At 45.6% G+C, this 17,019-nt stretch overlaps 1 protein-coding gene across 3 annotated transcripts; it reads right to left on the bottom strand.

Annotated features, from left to right (window-relative positions):
- Positions 1–3,273: 3,273 nt before the first annotated feature.
- Positions 3,274–5,209, bottom strand: LOC142951256 (transcription factor Sox-9-B-like). 3 transcript variants are annotated; one of them, XM_076092750.1, is made up of 4 exons: positions 4,752–5,179; positions 4,284–4,534; positions 3,784–4,076; positions 3,274–3,729 (listed from the first exon to the last, which is right to left on the bottom strand). In XM_076092750.1, exons 1-4 carry the CDS (start codon positions 5,177–5,179, stop codon positions 3,274–3,276), a joined length of 1,428 nt encoding a protein of 475 aa, XP_075948865.1. The 3 variants fall into 3 exon arrangements, with proteins under 3 accessions (XP_075948865.1, XP_075948866.1, XP_075948867.1); XM_076092751.1 differs by having other exon boundaries at positions 3,274–3,720; XM_076092752.1 differs by having other exon boundaries at positions 3,274–4,076; positions 4,752–5,209.
- Between the last annotated feature and the right edge of the window lie 11,810 nt (positions 5,210–17,019).

The raw sequence follows: 17,019 nt of genomic DNA, 5'->3' as shown, positions 1-17,019 counted from the left end.
GCCCCCCAGAGCCCCCCAAACCCCCTGCTGCTACCAGCTGACGGGGAGAGAGAGGGAGGCAGAAAATAAAAGCAGGGGGAAGAATAACAAGGCTTCTGGGAAAACAAAACTCGTCCTGTTTCTTGGCAGTCTTCTCTTAACCCTTGTGTAGTCCCAACATTCTGTACTCCTCTTGATAAGGGTCAGAAATGACCCACCTTCGCTTAACCCCGAAAATAACAAACACATTGATGGAATGTTTGAACCCCAAATCTACTTGACATGCACAACTTGCCGTATATGTCGCAAACTTTGTGAATAGTCTGGGTAAAAAACTAAAGGGAAACAGTGACTTAGGCAACATAGTTGTATATTGTTATATACTGTACAATGAATTAAACTACAAAATACTAGACTTCTTCCATTTTTAGTGGCCCCACCCACAAGGTGTATAAACATCAATAAATTAGAATAAAGTAAGATAATAGATACAAAACAAAAATGTAAAGAACACAAATGGAAGCACATTCTGTGTCGCCCAAGCCTATTATCTGTTATAATGTGCTTATAGCACTCTATGATTTTAGTTATAAGCACTCATAATAGCCATAACACTTTATCACAATATATAACCAACAATCATTAATTACTATATCATAATACTTCATCATTGCTGGTCACTCACTGACATTTATTTTTGCAAGGATTATAGTGTATTATAATTCTCAGTTTTAAGGCATTATAATGTTCTTATACTGCATTATAATCATCTACTATATGCAGTACAATCATAAAACACATTATAAGGAAAGTTTATAATGCATTATACACATAGTAAACATCTTATTATTCATCATGAATTGTTTCAAAATGTGTTATGATTGTTGTTTTGAAGCATTATGAATATTTATGTCTTATAATCATACAGTGCTATAAGCAGATCATAACGCATTATCAGTATGTTTAGAATTCATTATAGACATTGGTGTCATAGTAGGACAGTATTCTGTTTACAGTCACATGTGCAGCGCACAGTATTTGTTCTGCATCCTCTACAACCATCTGATACATATTCCCTCACAACGTGTTGGGCTCTGAAACGTCGACTCGTGGCCTCAGCAAAGAGAGAACTGGGGGTTCTTGTCATCAGCAGCACTTTTATAGCAGATGATGTTGCCTCTGACTGCATTCTCCATTAGTACACAATGCTTTGAAGAATTTCTTTTTAAAGTTTTGTCTGTGAGCTTGTGTGGTTCCGTGGAGCGGACAAGCCCAAGAAAGTGTTTTGTTCAATCAGTATCAGATATTCTCAGTGTGCGTGTCTATTTGTATTGTTTTGTGTGTGTGTGTGTGTGTGTGTGTGTGTGTGTGTGTGTGTGTGTGTGTGTGTGTGTGTATAAATTATTCTACTGCTGCCAGGTCAAAACTCAGCCTAAGACAATCTTTGTAGCCTGGAGGTGTACAGCTGTCATGGAAATCTAAACCAATGCAGGCTTCTACTTGTTCTACTGTGAGGGTTACTTTAGGAACAGTCATCAAATGTAAAGGTGTCTTAGTGGCAGGTCTGAAGTTAATAACCCTTTCACCAACTGTGGCACGTGGGAAACACAAGAAGTACTCATCTACATCTGTTGGTGGTGGTTCAGTGTCTGATGTGATGTTTCTTGAGTTTTATCCGGAAGATAAACTTTGACAAACTTATTTGTTTTTGACAAAGTTTTGTGTTTGTTTTATTTTTCTTTTTTTTATTGCAAATACATATACAAAAGATTCTTTAAAAGACAAGTACAAATACATGGCAAGATCACAGAGGAAGGAACAAAAAAATAAAGAGTATTGTGAACGTCAGTTCTTTGTTATTGAGAGAAAAGGAAATGGAGCTTAGAGCAGACGGCCCCTCTGGTGATCGCACAAACAAAAGAAAAAGAAAAAGTGTAAAAATCTTGGAAGTGAGATAACATTTGTCCAGTTCTTTCAGCCGTATAGTTAAAGTCCAACTCAAAGGAAATTCACAAATAACAAATAATCCGTACACAAATTGTTAGATAATCCCCCCCGACCCTCAGGAAAAAAGGCAAATACATACTTAAAATAGACATTTAGATAACATAAATAAACAAAAAAAAAGACGATTACAGCGTGTACCATTTTTGTGTAAGTACCTCCTGGGTGGAAATTAAAAAAAAAGGGGGAAATTATATGCCGTCTACATTTACAAAGAGGACAATTCATTAGTTATAAGAATAGTATGCAAAATAATTACTTTAAAATAAAATTAAAGCGAATAAATAAATAAAGTTTCAAACTGGGTTTGAGGGTGAAGGGAGTGTTTTGGACACCAGCGTGGTGGGAGACTGCAGGGGGGGGGGGGGGGGAGGGTCAAAGGTGACTTCCTGTAGCTGTCAAACACACGCTGTTGGACGGTAAGTGTAATCTCAGCTGTGGCCGTTGTGCACACACAAACACGCGCATACAAAAACAGTTTGAGTGTAAAAATCCAAGGCACGGATGGTGGACAGGGCTGCAGTCTCCCCCGTCAAGACAGCGTTGTGAAAGCAGAGCCTCTCTCTTCCTCTGTATTGCCTCATAGCTTCTTTTCTTTTTCCCCCTCTCGATGATCACGACGCGTAAGGTGGGAAAACAAATCGACAGCGTAACAGCTTATAAACTTACTTGCTGAACGGCACAGAAGAGAGAGAGCGAAGAGAAGCAAAACATGGAAATCGAACAGAAAACCAGAATCGGCAGCTACCATGAGTGGGTTAGCTGCTAAACTGTGTGAAATATAAAGCTTTGTTGTTTTGTTTTATATCTACAGGTAGAAATAATTACCCAGACCCCCCCCCCCCCCCCCATGGGTTACAAACTGCCAGCGTGTGAAGAAATAAAACCAAAGAGAAACATACACAGTACCTACTGAAATATCAACAATCAATAAGTCCTCACAGAGGATTTTCCTAAGTCTCTCCATCTCTCTAAAAATATATATATATATATTTATATATAAAGTTTCTATCAAGATATAATAGCAAGGCACGACGTGAGCCAATCACAAGTCCAGCTCTCCTCTTCTTCCTCTTCTTCATTCAAGTGTCTGATTCAGGGAGCCGATCAGGAGGAGGAGCTCTCCCTGCAGTAAAGTGTTCTGTATGTCAGATCTGATTGGCTGTACATGTCTGTCAGCGTCTCTGTGTGTGTGTGTGTGTGTGTGTGTGTGTGTGTGTGTGTGTGTGTGTGTGTGTGTGTGTGTGTGTGTGTGTGTGTGTGTGTGTGTGTGTGTGTGTGTGTTGCCTCTCAGGGTCTGGTGAGCTGGGTGTAGACCGGGGCCTGCTCCCAGTGCTGCGGGCTGCTCTGAGGGATGGAGGGCACCCCCGTGTTGTCGGTTATGGGCGTGTACATGGGCCTCTGGCTGGTGGGGCTGCTCATGTAGCAGATAGTCGAGTACAGCCCCGAGCCCTGCCCCGCCCCCGCGTGGCTGTAGTAGGAGGATGCGGCGCCGCCGCCCCCCTGGTGGTCGGAGTAGTCGTACTGCTGCGCCCTGGAGATGGTGGCTGGGTAGGAGGAGGAGGGGGGGCTGTAGTGCTGCAGGTTGAAGGGGCTGTTGTAGGCGACGTGCTGCGGGGAGCCCTGCTGCTCGGTGTAGTGGCTCGGGCTCAGCTGCTCCGTCTTGATCTGGGTCCTGTGCTGCGCCTGAGCCGCCTCTGAGCCTCCGCTCCCCAGAGGGCTCAGAGTGTGCTGCTGCTGTCCCTGCTGGTTTTGGCTTTTCGCCAGCCAGGCCGCAGCGGCTCCCGCCTGCGGGCTCACCGGCGCGCCGCCGCCACTGCTGATGCTGTAGCTGCCGGTGTAGGTGACCGGCGCGGCGTTGCCGGAGCCGGAGCCGGAGCCGGGGTGCCCGTTGGGCGGGAGGTACTGGTCGAATTCGTTGACGTCAAAGGTCTCGATGTGGGAGATGACGTCGCTGCTCAGCTCGCCGATGTCCACGTCGCGGAAGTCGATGTTGAGCTGAGAGCGGAGACCACCTTCACGCTTCAGGTCCATCTTGACTGAGCTGACATCAGTCTTTGGGGTGGTGGGAGGAGTAGGGGGCCCCTGGGAGCCTGGAAGTTAAAAAAAAACATGACACAGATAAGAGTTTGCTCTCTATGTTAATTTAGTTTAGTACTTTTTAAGCAAACGAACTAATTTATTTATTTAAGAGTTTTGAGTCTTCAGAGAAAAAGCGGAGCAGATGAGGCATTCAAACATGCACTGAGGTGACTGTGTGACTACTTGGAGTACTGAAAAAAACACTCTTCCTTTCTCACCTGAGTGCTCACTCGGTGAGTGCACCTCTCCCATGCTGGAGGCCGGGGAGTCCGCCTGCTGGAGAGCTTTGAAGATGGCAGTGGGGGAAATGTGCGTCTGCTCGCTGCCGTCCTCCGACTCGCTCTGGCCGTTCTTTACGGACTTCCTCCGCCGGGGCTGGTATTTGTAGTCGGGGTGATCCTTCTTGTGCTGCACCCGGAGCCGCTCGGCCTCCTCCACAAACGGCCGCTTCTCCCCTTCGTTGAGAAGTCTGCGCGTAAAAAGAAACCATTTATTATCCAACAACTTTAAACGGCTGACTTTAAATGCTCCATTCCAAGACTATTTCAATAATTTCAATCATACAGCCGCTTCGGTTTGCAGAGGAGATAAAGAGTAAACGTGCTAAACTGAAACTAGGTCAAATAATAAAAAACAACAGTCCTTACATCCTAATCTGTGCGTAAAAGTGGAGCATCCACACTTACCTCCAGAGTTTCCCCAGAGTTTTGCTGAGCTCCGCGTTGTGCAGGTGAGGGTACTGATCCGCCAGCTTCCTCCGCGCAGCCTGAGCCCACACCATGAAGGCATTCATCGGTCTCTTCACGTGAGGCTTGTTCTTAGAAGATCCGTTAACGCGCACTGGCATGGGCACGAGAGTCCAGTCGTAGCCCTTGAGCACCTGGGACACCGCCTCGCGGATGCAAGCGGGGAACTTATCGTCGTCCTCCTTCTTGAACTCTCCTTCCACACCGAGCAGCCCGTTCTCCGACGGCCGGGTATTCTCGGTGTCGGAGCCCGAGCCGGACGGACACGGAGAGCCCGCGGAATCCTCGGACATGCTCGGGCTCGGGGCGTCGGAGAGACACTTGTCTTGTTCCTCCGTCATCTTCAGGTAAGGGTCAAGGAGATTCATACGAAAAACTGTTTGGTGCCAAATTACGCGTGAAACGGAGAAGTTGCTTCTGCTTTCTTGCAGGAGAGGGAAAACGTCTCTAAATGGACTTCACCTTGCCAAGATGAGTTCGATCTTTCAACTGAGATAACTGCTCAGAAAAAAAGGTGACTGATTCTCTTTCGCTCCGGTGCGTAAAACCGATTTGGAGCGAGAGTGTCTTTACGCACGGCTGTCTGACGGACTCCGAGGATGAGTGCGTTCTCCGCGAGCCGGTCCGCACTTGAAAAAGGCAAAACAAAAAAGAACAAGCCAGCTGGTTAGAGTTCACTCTGAACTTTGTAGGATGAAACGGTAAAGTGCTCCTCTCTGGTCTCCCAAGTACAATCCCCAGAACGCGTGAGTGCTTTGAACTGCAAACGCTTCGCATGCGGGCTTTATAAGAGCGCTGCCATGCCGCACAGGAAAGCCCGGACCTGATTGGGCGACAGCACGTGACGCCAAAGTGAAGGAATTTGATACCGTTTCCCCCCCCCTTCCACTAACCAGCACACAAAACACACACAGACACTTTCCCTCAAACATACACACACACTGCCCACGAGCCAGTATATATGCAGCTTAATCCGGCTTGGTTTTCCTATAGATTTTAACAAGGCTATATGGGGAAAGAAGCATTTAAATCAGACAAATGGAATATATTTATTTATGCGCTATAATTGAGGACAAAGTGATTTTTATTATGAGGGAAAGTGTTGAAAGACAAATAAATTCACTGCAAACGCATGGCAAGTACAATTAAGCAAAGAAATAGACATTATCAGCAAAACTATGTATTTTCTGACATTCAGCATCCCAAACAGCTAAACACACTTTATATTCTTACTTTCAAAAACAGTTTCTTGTGTTTTTAATAAGTGTCTTTTTCCACGCTTGGTCCATACCTACAGTTAGACCTTGTGGTCAACAGGGGGAGACAGCAGTCTAGGAACCCGGAAAGTTTCCTCCCTTCCCTCTCTGAGAGCAGGAGGAGGAGGAGGAGGGAGAGGAGGAGGAGGAGGAGGAGGAGGAGGAGGAGGAGGGAGCTCCAGCTCCAGCAGCCTGCTGCAGTGCAACAGTTGCTGTCAAACTCCAGCTCCTGATTCGTATCGCTCATTTCCAAAAACAGAGCATCTATCCAGTGAAATGGTGAATTCTGTTCAATTTGCTGACTTGTCAACTTCCAAACGGGCCTTCATAAATCTGGGAACATTTTAAGAGCTGCGCTGCACAGTATCATAACTACTATTTTGAAACGGAACTTACATGGTGTCCTTCAGAGGCAAACATTAACTAAAATGTTTTACTCGTCTCACATCATTTGTTTTTGGTAAACTTTGTAAAAGAACACACAACACATTGTTAGCGTGTCAGAGGAAGGGTCGAGACCCTTCACTTAAGTTCAAGTCACAGTAAAACATGACAAGTAAAAGTACGACATTCAAAAACTTAAAGGGGAACTATGCCCATTTCCAAAACCCCTGCATGTTATTCCCATGGTCCAAGACGGTCCTAAAATATTAATAGAAGCTCTCTCCCAAATCCCCCCCCCCCCCCCCAAAAAAAACAAGAGCGCTATAGCTCAAATGTGTGATGTCATCAACAATAAAGTGTGGAACTGCTCCATCGACAATGAGTTGTTATAGATGACATAATGTCCTGATTACATGGCCACATTTTCTGTTTCTGAACACGGCAATAGAAATATAAAAGAAAGAAAACAAAGTCAGTGTCTCATTCATTGTCTATAGATCAGCTCCACTCTCCGTTCTCCGAGGCCATGGGAATAACATATTAGCATTCTTAATTTAGGTGGCGTTCCCCTTTAATTCAAAGGACAATAGTAGTCTTGGCAAGCAAACAAACAAAATAAAAGTACTCACTATCAGAATGTCCCCCTTTTGTAGTTGTAATTCCACATAAAACATTGCATTAATATTGCTGATATGATTATGTAAGAGGCTTTTTTTAAATGTTGCCGCTCATTTGAATTACTTTACATACTGTTGGTAGTTTGACAATACATCATATTTCTGTTTGTAATGGACCATCTTGACCTGCAAAGTAACCAGTAGAGGTGACGTTAGCTGTTAAATACATTTAATGGAGTCATTTCTGCAATATTTCCCTCCAAAATGTACTAAAGTAGAAGCAAAAAAGTCGCAAAAAATAGAAGTAATCAAGTACAAGTACCTCACAATTGTAGTTAAGCACAGTTCTTCAGTTAAATTTGCTGTCTAGTACTGACAACTGCATTAATTTGGATCATCTATGAATGTATTTTCACCTCCCCGAACACACACACACACACACACACACTCCGTTTGTCCTCCCTCTCCAATCACGGTGACGTGAGGAGCTCTGCTCTGCTCCCTGACGCTAACCTGCCTGCGCACGCCCCCCTTTTGATTGTTTATTATGCTTTTGTGGAGATGTGGAAATGTAAATCTCAGTTCAGCCTAATGTGGACAACATGTGCTACCTGAAGTCGCCTTTAATAGCTCACAGATGTCAGGTGGAGCCATTTTCACCGCTCCGCCTGCTCGGCCGCTCTGGAGCTGCACACGCGGACACCCGCAGCCTTTTTTCTTCTTCTTTTCCTCCCCTCAACAGATACAAACCTTTTTCTTTCTCCCTGTTATGTTGCTTGTTTGCGTTCACTGCTTGAACTCTAAATCGCTCTGTGATGCTTTCTCTCTCTCCCCCCGACCAATTAGGCCCGCGGTTCCGAAACACTAAAGCCTTAACATGAGCGGCCTCCTTCGCTTTCCCCCCCCCCCCCCCCGAACAGTTTATTTACACGAGACATGTTTATTTAAGATACTCGCTCCGAACACAAATAGGAGGGAGCAGCTCGACTCCGCGTTAATAGCTCGTGGGACGACGCTGCGGTCGAGCGCGCGCCGTTGCACAGGGCCACCGAAAACGGCAAACGCGCTCGCTTTGTAGAGCGACGGGGGCGTGGAACGACTCGCAGAGCTTGTGTGGCACAGGGGTGGAGAACACGGTGCTGCTGTTGACGGGGGTGGAGAACACGGTGCTGCTGTTGACGGAGTAAATCGAGTTTTGTAAAGAAGGGGAGCTGGGAAAAGAGGGTGAGGTGGAAGGCACAAGGGGGGGGGGGGGGTATCAGAAGTGTAAACGGTAGGGGGAGAAGAAGAAGAGTGTTGGCGATGACAAGAAAAACAAGAGAATTAGTAGGAGGGACGACTATGGGAATAAACCCTTTCCTTGGACGTCGGCAGTGATGAGCAGCTGCAGATCTGCACACCTCAAACAACCACTCATTGTGGCAGCGAACGTGACCTCCACTCCCACGTGCCATCTTGTCAAAACTGTAAAAAAGTATCCGAGATCCATACGGTTGAACGCACTCCTCCTCCTCCTCCTCCACCACCACCACATGTCATCTAGGCAAGTTGGACTCCAAAAATGATTCATACGACAACTGTTGGATAATAAATTCAGTCCGTTCAACTCTCTGAAGTGAATGTTTAATGTCAGATCTTGAACCTTTTTGGTTGTTTTTTTCCTGCCTTCAACCAATTTCACTCAAAGAAGTTTCAAATTTGTCAAACTGTTTGCGAGAGATCTGTCCGTGGTTTCAAAGCTGCAGCAGAGTGAACGTGAAGTCCATTCTGTTGTGTTTTTTTTTTAAAGTGGCACCGGGATGACGACCAGAGGCCGGTTTGGTGCGGCGGGCAGAGCGAGGTTCTTGGGAAACTTCTCATCTCGACTTCGAGCTACAGCGTAAAAAATCTGAGCAAACACTGGGAGTCAACTGCTAAACCCGGTGTGCTTTTCTTTGGGAATCCTGTCGGGCCTGCTTTGCATTTCTGAGCTTGGCAGCTCTGAGGAGTGACAGATGTGTGTCCGGGCTGCGGATTCTATTTTAAAGGTGCAACGTTGAAACAAATGAAACATTAGTATATTAGTTTAAATTGACTTGAATTACTCTGGTATAATGACCATCACCCAAATCATGTTTGGGAGGGTTTGGAAGCAATCTGTCTGAAGACATTTCCCACTTTTTCTGTCGTTTCCCTCTCAGAAAGAGGATAATACGCAGCATTCACGCAGTGTCGGCACAATATGGGAACAGGAAAAAAACTCCCGCTGTTCTCCAACCACTCCTGCAGCACGAGTGGCACTTTGCTTCCATGTATTCCTGATACATATATTCAGCATAACTAAATACAGAACTTCAACATTGTGTTTATACCCCGAGCTCAGCAGGAGGTGATGTATGAAAATGATTTGAAACATACGGAACATATGAATGACACAAAATATATTTAGGGTTTGGATTGAAATAAGAACCTTTGTTCACGCAGCTTAGCGTGAGTGAGGAACCTCAGTTCAAATACATCAACATTGACTTTTGGTTTCACGCATAACACGAACAGCGGCCTCCTGGGTGAAGGTCCTGTGTTTGTTTGACACATCGGTTGCATTCGTATTTTTATTGAAGCATTTCTTTGACAATTTTGATCCATTTGCTCTGGAAGAAGTTTCATCCTCGCTGTTTTTATTGTAGCCTCGTTCCGGACCTGAATCAGAGGTTTGTAGGGTGGTGGGAGGTCATCTTCCTGTGTCCGAGCAAGAAAAACAGCAACCTCCATGAAACATGGTTACATAAAAAAAATGGCGACGAGATTGACACAGATGTACAGGTTGTTGTATGGGTATATTCCTATCATCATCGTTTGATCTTGAGTTCCTTAAATTATCTTATAATGCGAGAAATTACACCTTAAAATAAAATGAGGACTATTTAACTTCTGCTGCAGTTGTGTAGACAGCGGGGGGAGAACGGGAGGATGCGAGCTATAAATACATGGTTAAGAATGTGAAAGGAAGCGCCTCATCTCTCGGTGCCCGTAGCTTTCAGATAGGTGCGATGTGCCGTTCTGGGGATCGGGAGTGATTAATAGCCATCGCGAGGCTGTGTGTGTCTGATCTGAGCGTCTGGGCAGCGGGTGTCTGTTGACTGAGCGTCATTCTGCTCCTCGTGCTGTTTGAACAACACTTAGGAAAGACCCAGGCCACTCCCGGGCAGGATTGCTCAGTCTGCCATCCATCACCGACCCAAATCCTTCTGCCAGAACTCTCCTGTTTCTGTCTCAAAATTTCATTTTCCTTGTTTGTTTTTATTGGGGCATTCAAATGATTAGCTCAGCAAAAAAAACATGGGCTGAAAGCCGTCCGAGATAATCGCATCCAAAAGTTAGCGAGGCAATGCCGCTTCTCGGGACTAAATCCTGCAAGAAAACGGACCCGATCGCTTCGTGCCCATGCATTTCCCGGCAACCCGAGTTATCGCTGATGAATAAAATGTGCATTAGCTGAGGGCAGCGCGCTGTGCGAGAGGCTGGAGAAGCGAGAGGAAACCCAATCCACTCGGGCTGAGTCGGAAAAGCCGCAGAGGAGTACCGTTTCCCTCCAAAGATATGGCTTGTGCAAACAGCCCTCGCTTTAACAATAACAATGGTCTCACCCAGCCAGGCCAAGCTAACTAATGACAGATCCACACCTTAATGCTGAGCAGTTGTTTGGGTTTAGGCGAGGGAGGATGTGTGTGTGTGTGTGTGTGTGTGTGATGGGTGGTTTTGGGGGGGGGGGGAGAATGGCAGTTGTCAGCGGGTGGCTCGTGCCACTGGAAAACTCCCCCACCTCCCCTCCTTCCTTCCCCGGGACAGAGAGCAGCACCCAATGATTCGGGCGGAGATGGAGGGAGAAAATACTCTGACGCAGCGAAAAACGCTACTCTCTGAGCGACGGAGGACGTTCAGCCGTAACGCAGCACATTTTTGCCTCTTATTGAATTGCGCAGGGGGGGGGGGTTAGGGAGGGAGCGCAGACGTCTGAAATGATTCCTCGGTGCGTTTGTGGTCCTCTCTCTCTCTCTCTCTCTCTCTCTTTTCTAACAGTTACAGCTCGTCTCTTGGCCAGCAGTGCTCCATTTCCTCTCTGCGCACCTCATCACAAGTGTAAGTGTGGCATAAATTGATTGAGTGATAAATAAAAATGAGGCAGGATTTTTAAAAAAAAGACACAAAATACAAATAATTGCATCTAAAGTGTGTAGCATTTGTAACAGGAAGGTACGGAGGACAGAAATGAGTGGCAGCGCAGCAATCACAGGCAGAGTCAGTTCTGCAGGTTTTTAAGGATTTTGAATCAAACAAACCTCAACCAACAGAAAACGTAGCTCAGTGCAGAGCTCGATCAGTTAACTATACAACTAAAGTAAATCAGCCGGGCCGCTAGCCGACTTAATCTTCTTCCTTCCGAGGAGAAGACACTCTTCTCCCCTCGTCATCTCTTTTCTGCTCCGTTTCCCTCCTTGCCTTTTGTTCCCCTCCCTGATGAGGAGATCTGGATCAGGTGTGTCTCTTCCCACACCTGATCTCAATGCTCTCCTGAAGGAGTGGGTGGAGCCTTCTGGCTGGAACGTAGATGCCAGCCACTACCCTGCCCCTCAGGCCCTTACACACTGTGCAAGAGGAAAAAAACTATATACGTAAATATATATATTTTTTCACTTTTTATTCATCATATTTTTATATAATCCATAATATTTACAATATATATATATTCATATATTATATATCTAATATATATATATATATATAATTTTTTTAAACAAGTGACTTTGTTAAATGATGTCGTGCTTCTGTTAAAAAGAGCGTGAAAAGAATGTGCAGTACTAAAGCATTTTTTTGTTGCCGATTCTCTGACGTACAGCTATTTAAAGAAAACACACAATACAAATATTTGTATTAATAATTGTTTCCTTATCAAATTGGATCATCACCATTAAAAAAGGATCAAACCTGCTTCTTTACAATTGAATGCAGTTTGGCGGTCCTTCAGAGGACCTGCACTCTCCTCGCTCAGAAACTCCGAGATCTATTCTTAATGAAGCGGTGATGATATCTCGCTGCTCTGGCTGACTCGCCTCATCTGCACCCCTCCACTGAAAACCTCCATCCTGCTTTAACCACAGCCATCCGGATTAAAAGACCGCTGTTGAAGGAAGGAAGGAAGACTTTGAAAAGTTTAATGACAGAAATAGTTACTGCCAATTGGTGAGAAACATACTGCACAAAAGTTTAAACAATTTCGTTTTTGCAGGTAAGACCAAAATCTAAATAATAATAATAATCATTTGGATCAATTCTTTGGGGAACAGTGGTCACTGTATCAAATTTCATGGCAATCCATCTGACAGATTTTTCACTCCGAACCAAAGTTGTGGACTGTAATCGCTTCAGGCTTTCTTAACACAGAGTGCATGAGAGAGTGTTCTAAGCCAATCAGCATCAACAAGCGTCACCAAATAAATGGTCTTTTTATTCTCATTCTCATTCAGGGTATTGCCACTTGCACAAGATGAGATTTAAGTTCAGGAAGGCCTGAGAACATTCAGTAAATAGCCTCCATTATCCTCTTGATTGTGCGCTGTTGTTGTCTGCTGATACTACATTAGCGTAATATCAAGGCAGGCTAATGAAACTTTAGTGGTATTGATGATGATATGACAGGATGTCAGCTTTCTTCTTGGAATAATATATTTAAAAAGTTGTCATTATAGCATTTATTTGCTTATTTAATTCAAAACGGTAGCCCATAATGCTAAATCCAAGATGGCAAATTGCGACGCACAAACCTAAAAATGCAAAATATCATTATGCACTTGCGTCATAACATTTCACTTCACAATGCTAAATGTAGTCATTCATATTCAAGTCGAAGCCCGACATTTTAATAGCATTTTACTGCATTTCTTTCTGCAGTCCGAACTGTTCCGTCAAACTGCTGTCACTCAATCCAAGAGCAGGTGCACAAATACATGAATGTCCTTCATTCAGCTAATGTTGTCAATATTTGTCTCTGTGACAGAAATTGTGGAAAGTTAACCTCACCACCAGTCTTCCAACTCTTCCAACATGTTTTTCCCATTTGAACCAATAAACATGTGGTGTGCTGGCGACCGCATACTAAAACAATGTGAACGCAGCATTGCATCATTTGTGAGTGTGTGTGTCTGTGTGTGTGTGTGTGTGTGTGTGTGTTTGAACGAGCGCACCGCACAATTAGCCTACAACTGCTTTTCTGTGCATTGTGTGTGAGCTGGTATACCAAGCTGCGGCGATGTAAAACAAGCCAGCTGTGGTCTCACGTCCAGTCCTGATTCGCCACATCTGGCCTCATCACCTTTATGAGCTTTCACATTTGTCAGAAGTCTTCCTCCAGGATCCTGATCGTTTGATTCCAAACTAAGCTTCTCTGAGCAGAGTTTATCTCACAAAAGCTCTGTGTGATTGTCTCCATGAGGCGGGGCCCCGGCTCTAAATAAGATTCAGATGGGAGCCAACCGACTCATTGTCAGGAATCACTTGTTACCTCTGCTTTACCCCTTTTCAAACCAACAATCCACTCGCCAGGTTTGATTTGAATTTCTCAAATTGTTGGTAAGGGGTCACGGCTGGCGGGGCTTTAAAGAGGTATTGCGTAGCGAATGACGAATTGCAACCAGCTACATCTGTTTTTGAGTCGTTGGAACCAGCAGTGAACTTACTTATTTAAAGCTTCGTAATATATTTGGGCAATTTTGGGGCCAGTTCAATTACTGTCCTCTTACATAGCTTTTATATATCTGCACTTGAATTAGCGTCGAATAAAATGACCCACCAAGCGGTTTAAGTTGTGCAACACATAAACATGCAACAAGTCATTTTGCGTTGCGCCGAGGAGGAAACGTGAGCGGTAGTCACCGCTGACTCAGAATGTCCACTCCGAAACTCTCCGCCAACGCGACAGCCCAGTCCGATCTGTTTAGCCTCAATAGCAACTCGGAGCTGGATTTCCTCCTACTGTTTGGGTAGCGCCAGCTTTCTGTGCCCAGACAGGTCATGCCTCTTTCTTTACAACGCTGCAGTGACCTGTCTCCTGTCCGCGCCGCCTCACCGGTCTAGTGTTACACGTGGCGATAGGAAATTGCTCAGTCTGATTTCCTGCCATCACAATGTCTGAGCATACTGTAGCGTTCACAGGGCACGGACGGGTACAGATCATGGGGAGGAGGTGAGGTGCAGTGAGAGGTCATCCTTTTATCAGCTCAATGGTTTTTTCTCCCTAAAGAAAGTGTTGAAGCACATTTGCTCTGTCCCATAGCCAAAATCATTCTGTCAAAATATGCCGTATCTGAGGTTGCAATAGAAGCTCATGTCATGACTACCAGTACGCTATATTGTTGTTGCATTGAGGAAATATAGAAATAGTTTAAAAGAACATACAGATGCATGTCCAATGTATTTACCTGCCGCGCACCCAAAGCATGGGGTGGACTGGTCCCTCACCCAATGTGATCCTGAACAGAAAAAATATAGTATAAAGAACAAACACATATTTAGAGATTACAACAGTTTCAGTCGTCATAACTGACATTAAAAGTGATCTCGGTTAATGCGATATTCAGAGCACTAATAGCAGCAGTGATCCTGTTAGTGCATGTGAGTGTGCCCCACTGGCTCTGCACTGCGCCCATACATCTGTTAAAGCATGCCGTCCCTCCCCACAGCATCCTTGCGGGGGCATAGCACCGGCCCTCCGACTCCCCCTCAGGGAAAACACTGTTAGCTCCTTTAGCACGGTTAGCGCTGTTTGCACCATTAGCCGCGAGCCGCCAGCTCAGCCTTTTGCCATGTTGAGAGCCGTGTGGAGGCACTAGACATGCTCAACACTAACATGTTTTCACTTAGCATCAGAACTCAACAGCAAGATGAATAGCACACAAACATTTGTTTTGCTTCAGTGTTTTGCATTTCCAACGGAACATCACAGCATATGAAAATAATTAATGTTGAGTGCTGCTCTGGATTCAGGACTCTTTTGTATCTTATTTATTCATAATTCCTCGCTTCAGGAGCCAATCTCTCCCGCTATGGCTCACCAGGAAATGTCTCTCTGAATATCGGCTCTGGAATGTTGGGAAGGTTTGGATATTGTGTTGCTCCTCATCATGAAAAGCCATTGCGACAGCTTTTTTCAAAGAAGGAAAGGGACTGAGCACACGGCTTGCTGGTACTTAAGGTACAGTGTTGCATGTCACTGCTCAGCTTCGATTGACATTTCCTGCATGCCAGATACATTTCGGGCCAGTGACCATACCAATAATCTAAGCAAATAGGGAGAATCCGCAGGGTCTTAATTATAGAGGATGGCACACTCTTTTCTTAAGCTGCCTCAATTTGAGATTTAGCCGGAAAAGATGGATGTATTTTTGCATCGAACCTTTGCCAAGTGCAGCATTAAATCCCACTCTGTAAAAGTCAGGAACCATTCTGAGCCACGGTTTGTTCGGTCCTCTTGAACTCGGAGCCATGTGCTGAGCTGAGCTGCTCATCGCGCCACTGAGGCTCGTAATTAAAAAATCTCCAGTTACTTCTTCCTTACCCCCGCTGACCCCGGGCCTCGTAGGCTCAGCATGTACCCAGGATCAGTGAGCCGCCTCTGGGGAGCCACGGGAGGAACTTGGCCCGGGTGCTGGATGGAGACCGGATGGCGTTGGGAAGCAACGGGGATGTTGACTCAAGGGTAACTAGGGCGGGCAGACCTGACCGCCGAAGACAAGCGTGCCAGGTAAACACTGTGCAATCCCGACGCCAGCATGCAGGCTGCTGTGCTACGCTAAACGTCTCTCTACCTCGGGAGAAACATTTGGTTCGAACATTTGAAGATGACAGAGAGAGAGAGGGAAAAACAAAGACGGAGACAAACTGACAAAATACGAGGAAGACTGAGCGAAAAAGACAGGAACGCAAGCGATCATGTTTCTGTCTCTGGGGTTTCTATTAAAGCAGCACCTAACACCCAGGAATGCAGGAATGTCCGCTGACGTCTTTCCAATCAGGTAAAGAGAGCGAGACAGGGTGGAGAGAGTGTCAGCTTGTCTTAGGGAGGACCTGATTCTACAGGGCCGTCTGACGATTCAACTATTGCCACTCTGACAACAGTCAAAGAGCGACAAAGACAAAAAAAAACCCTGCATGTGAATTAAACCGTAATTTGAATGACGCTTAAATCCTTCACGTCGTATGAGCCAAGGCTAAAGGTAACACTGGCCCCCTGTCACCGGGACCCCCACCTCGAGCGCCAGCCCACTGTGGTGAGCGAGCGGTGGAGTAGCAGAGGGCCATACGTACAGTAAGCACTCTGTCCATCTCATAGGCTCATTCAGCCGTGTGGTTTGGCAGGTAATGCTGCGATGTAGGTGGCTGCGAGTGAAGATATGGGGACCTATGTGTGCCGAGCTTAAGTATTCAGTTTGCCTCTGCCGTCAGAGCGCGGTACACATTGAGTCTCTGTGTGGAGAGGGCGAAACGTGTTGGCTTATTGCAGCTAATCCCTCACCGTGGGCCTGCACTTGGCATTGTGCGGCGCCTTTTATAGTTGTCATGCAACTCGGGTGTACGAGTCTAATAAGGAAGTCTAGGCCTAAGCTTCTGCAAACAGAGCGGGGAAAGCGCTCGCTATCTGCTGACCGGGCGAGCTGCGTGGATTCCAGTAACGGCGGCACCGCTCGCACACATACGTACCGACACACGGGTATTCCCAAGCGTCAGCCACACATACATCGCCACTGTTTCATATCAAAGACCTTTATTTTGGCAATCACCGATGTTTGCTTGGAACTAGCACTTTTTAATAAACTCATCAGTGTTAATGCCCAGGAACAACACAGGCTAAAGCCTTTTGACGCCTGTCTTGGTAATACGGACTTATAGGAAGCTTAGACAACTTCCCATGAGACAACA

Source organism: Anarhichas minor, unplaced genomic scaffold (genome assembly GCF_050575085.1).
Source record: "Anarhichas minor isolate MPS153535 unplaced genomic scaffold, ASM5057508v1 ptg000017l, whole genome shotgun sequence".
In the NCBI taxonomy this organism is placed as follows: Eukaryota; Metazoa; Chordata; class Actinopteri; order Perciformes; family Anarhichadidae; genus Anarhichas; species Anarhichas minor.
The sequence above is the reverse complement of the archived record's forward strand: the minus strand, read 5'-3'. Positions and strand labels throughout refer to the sequence as shown.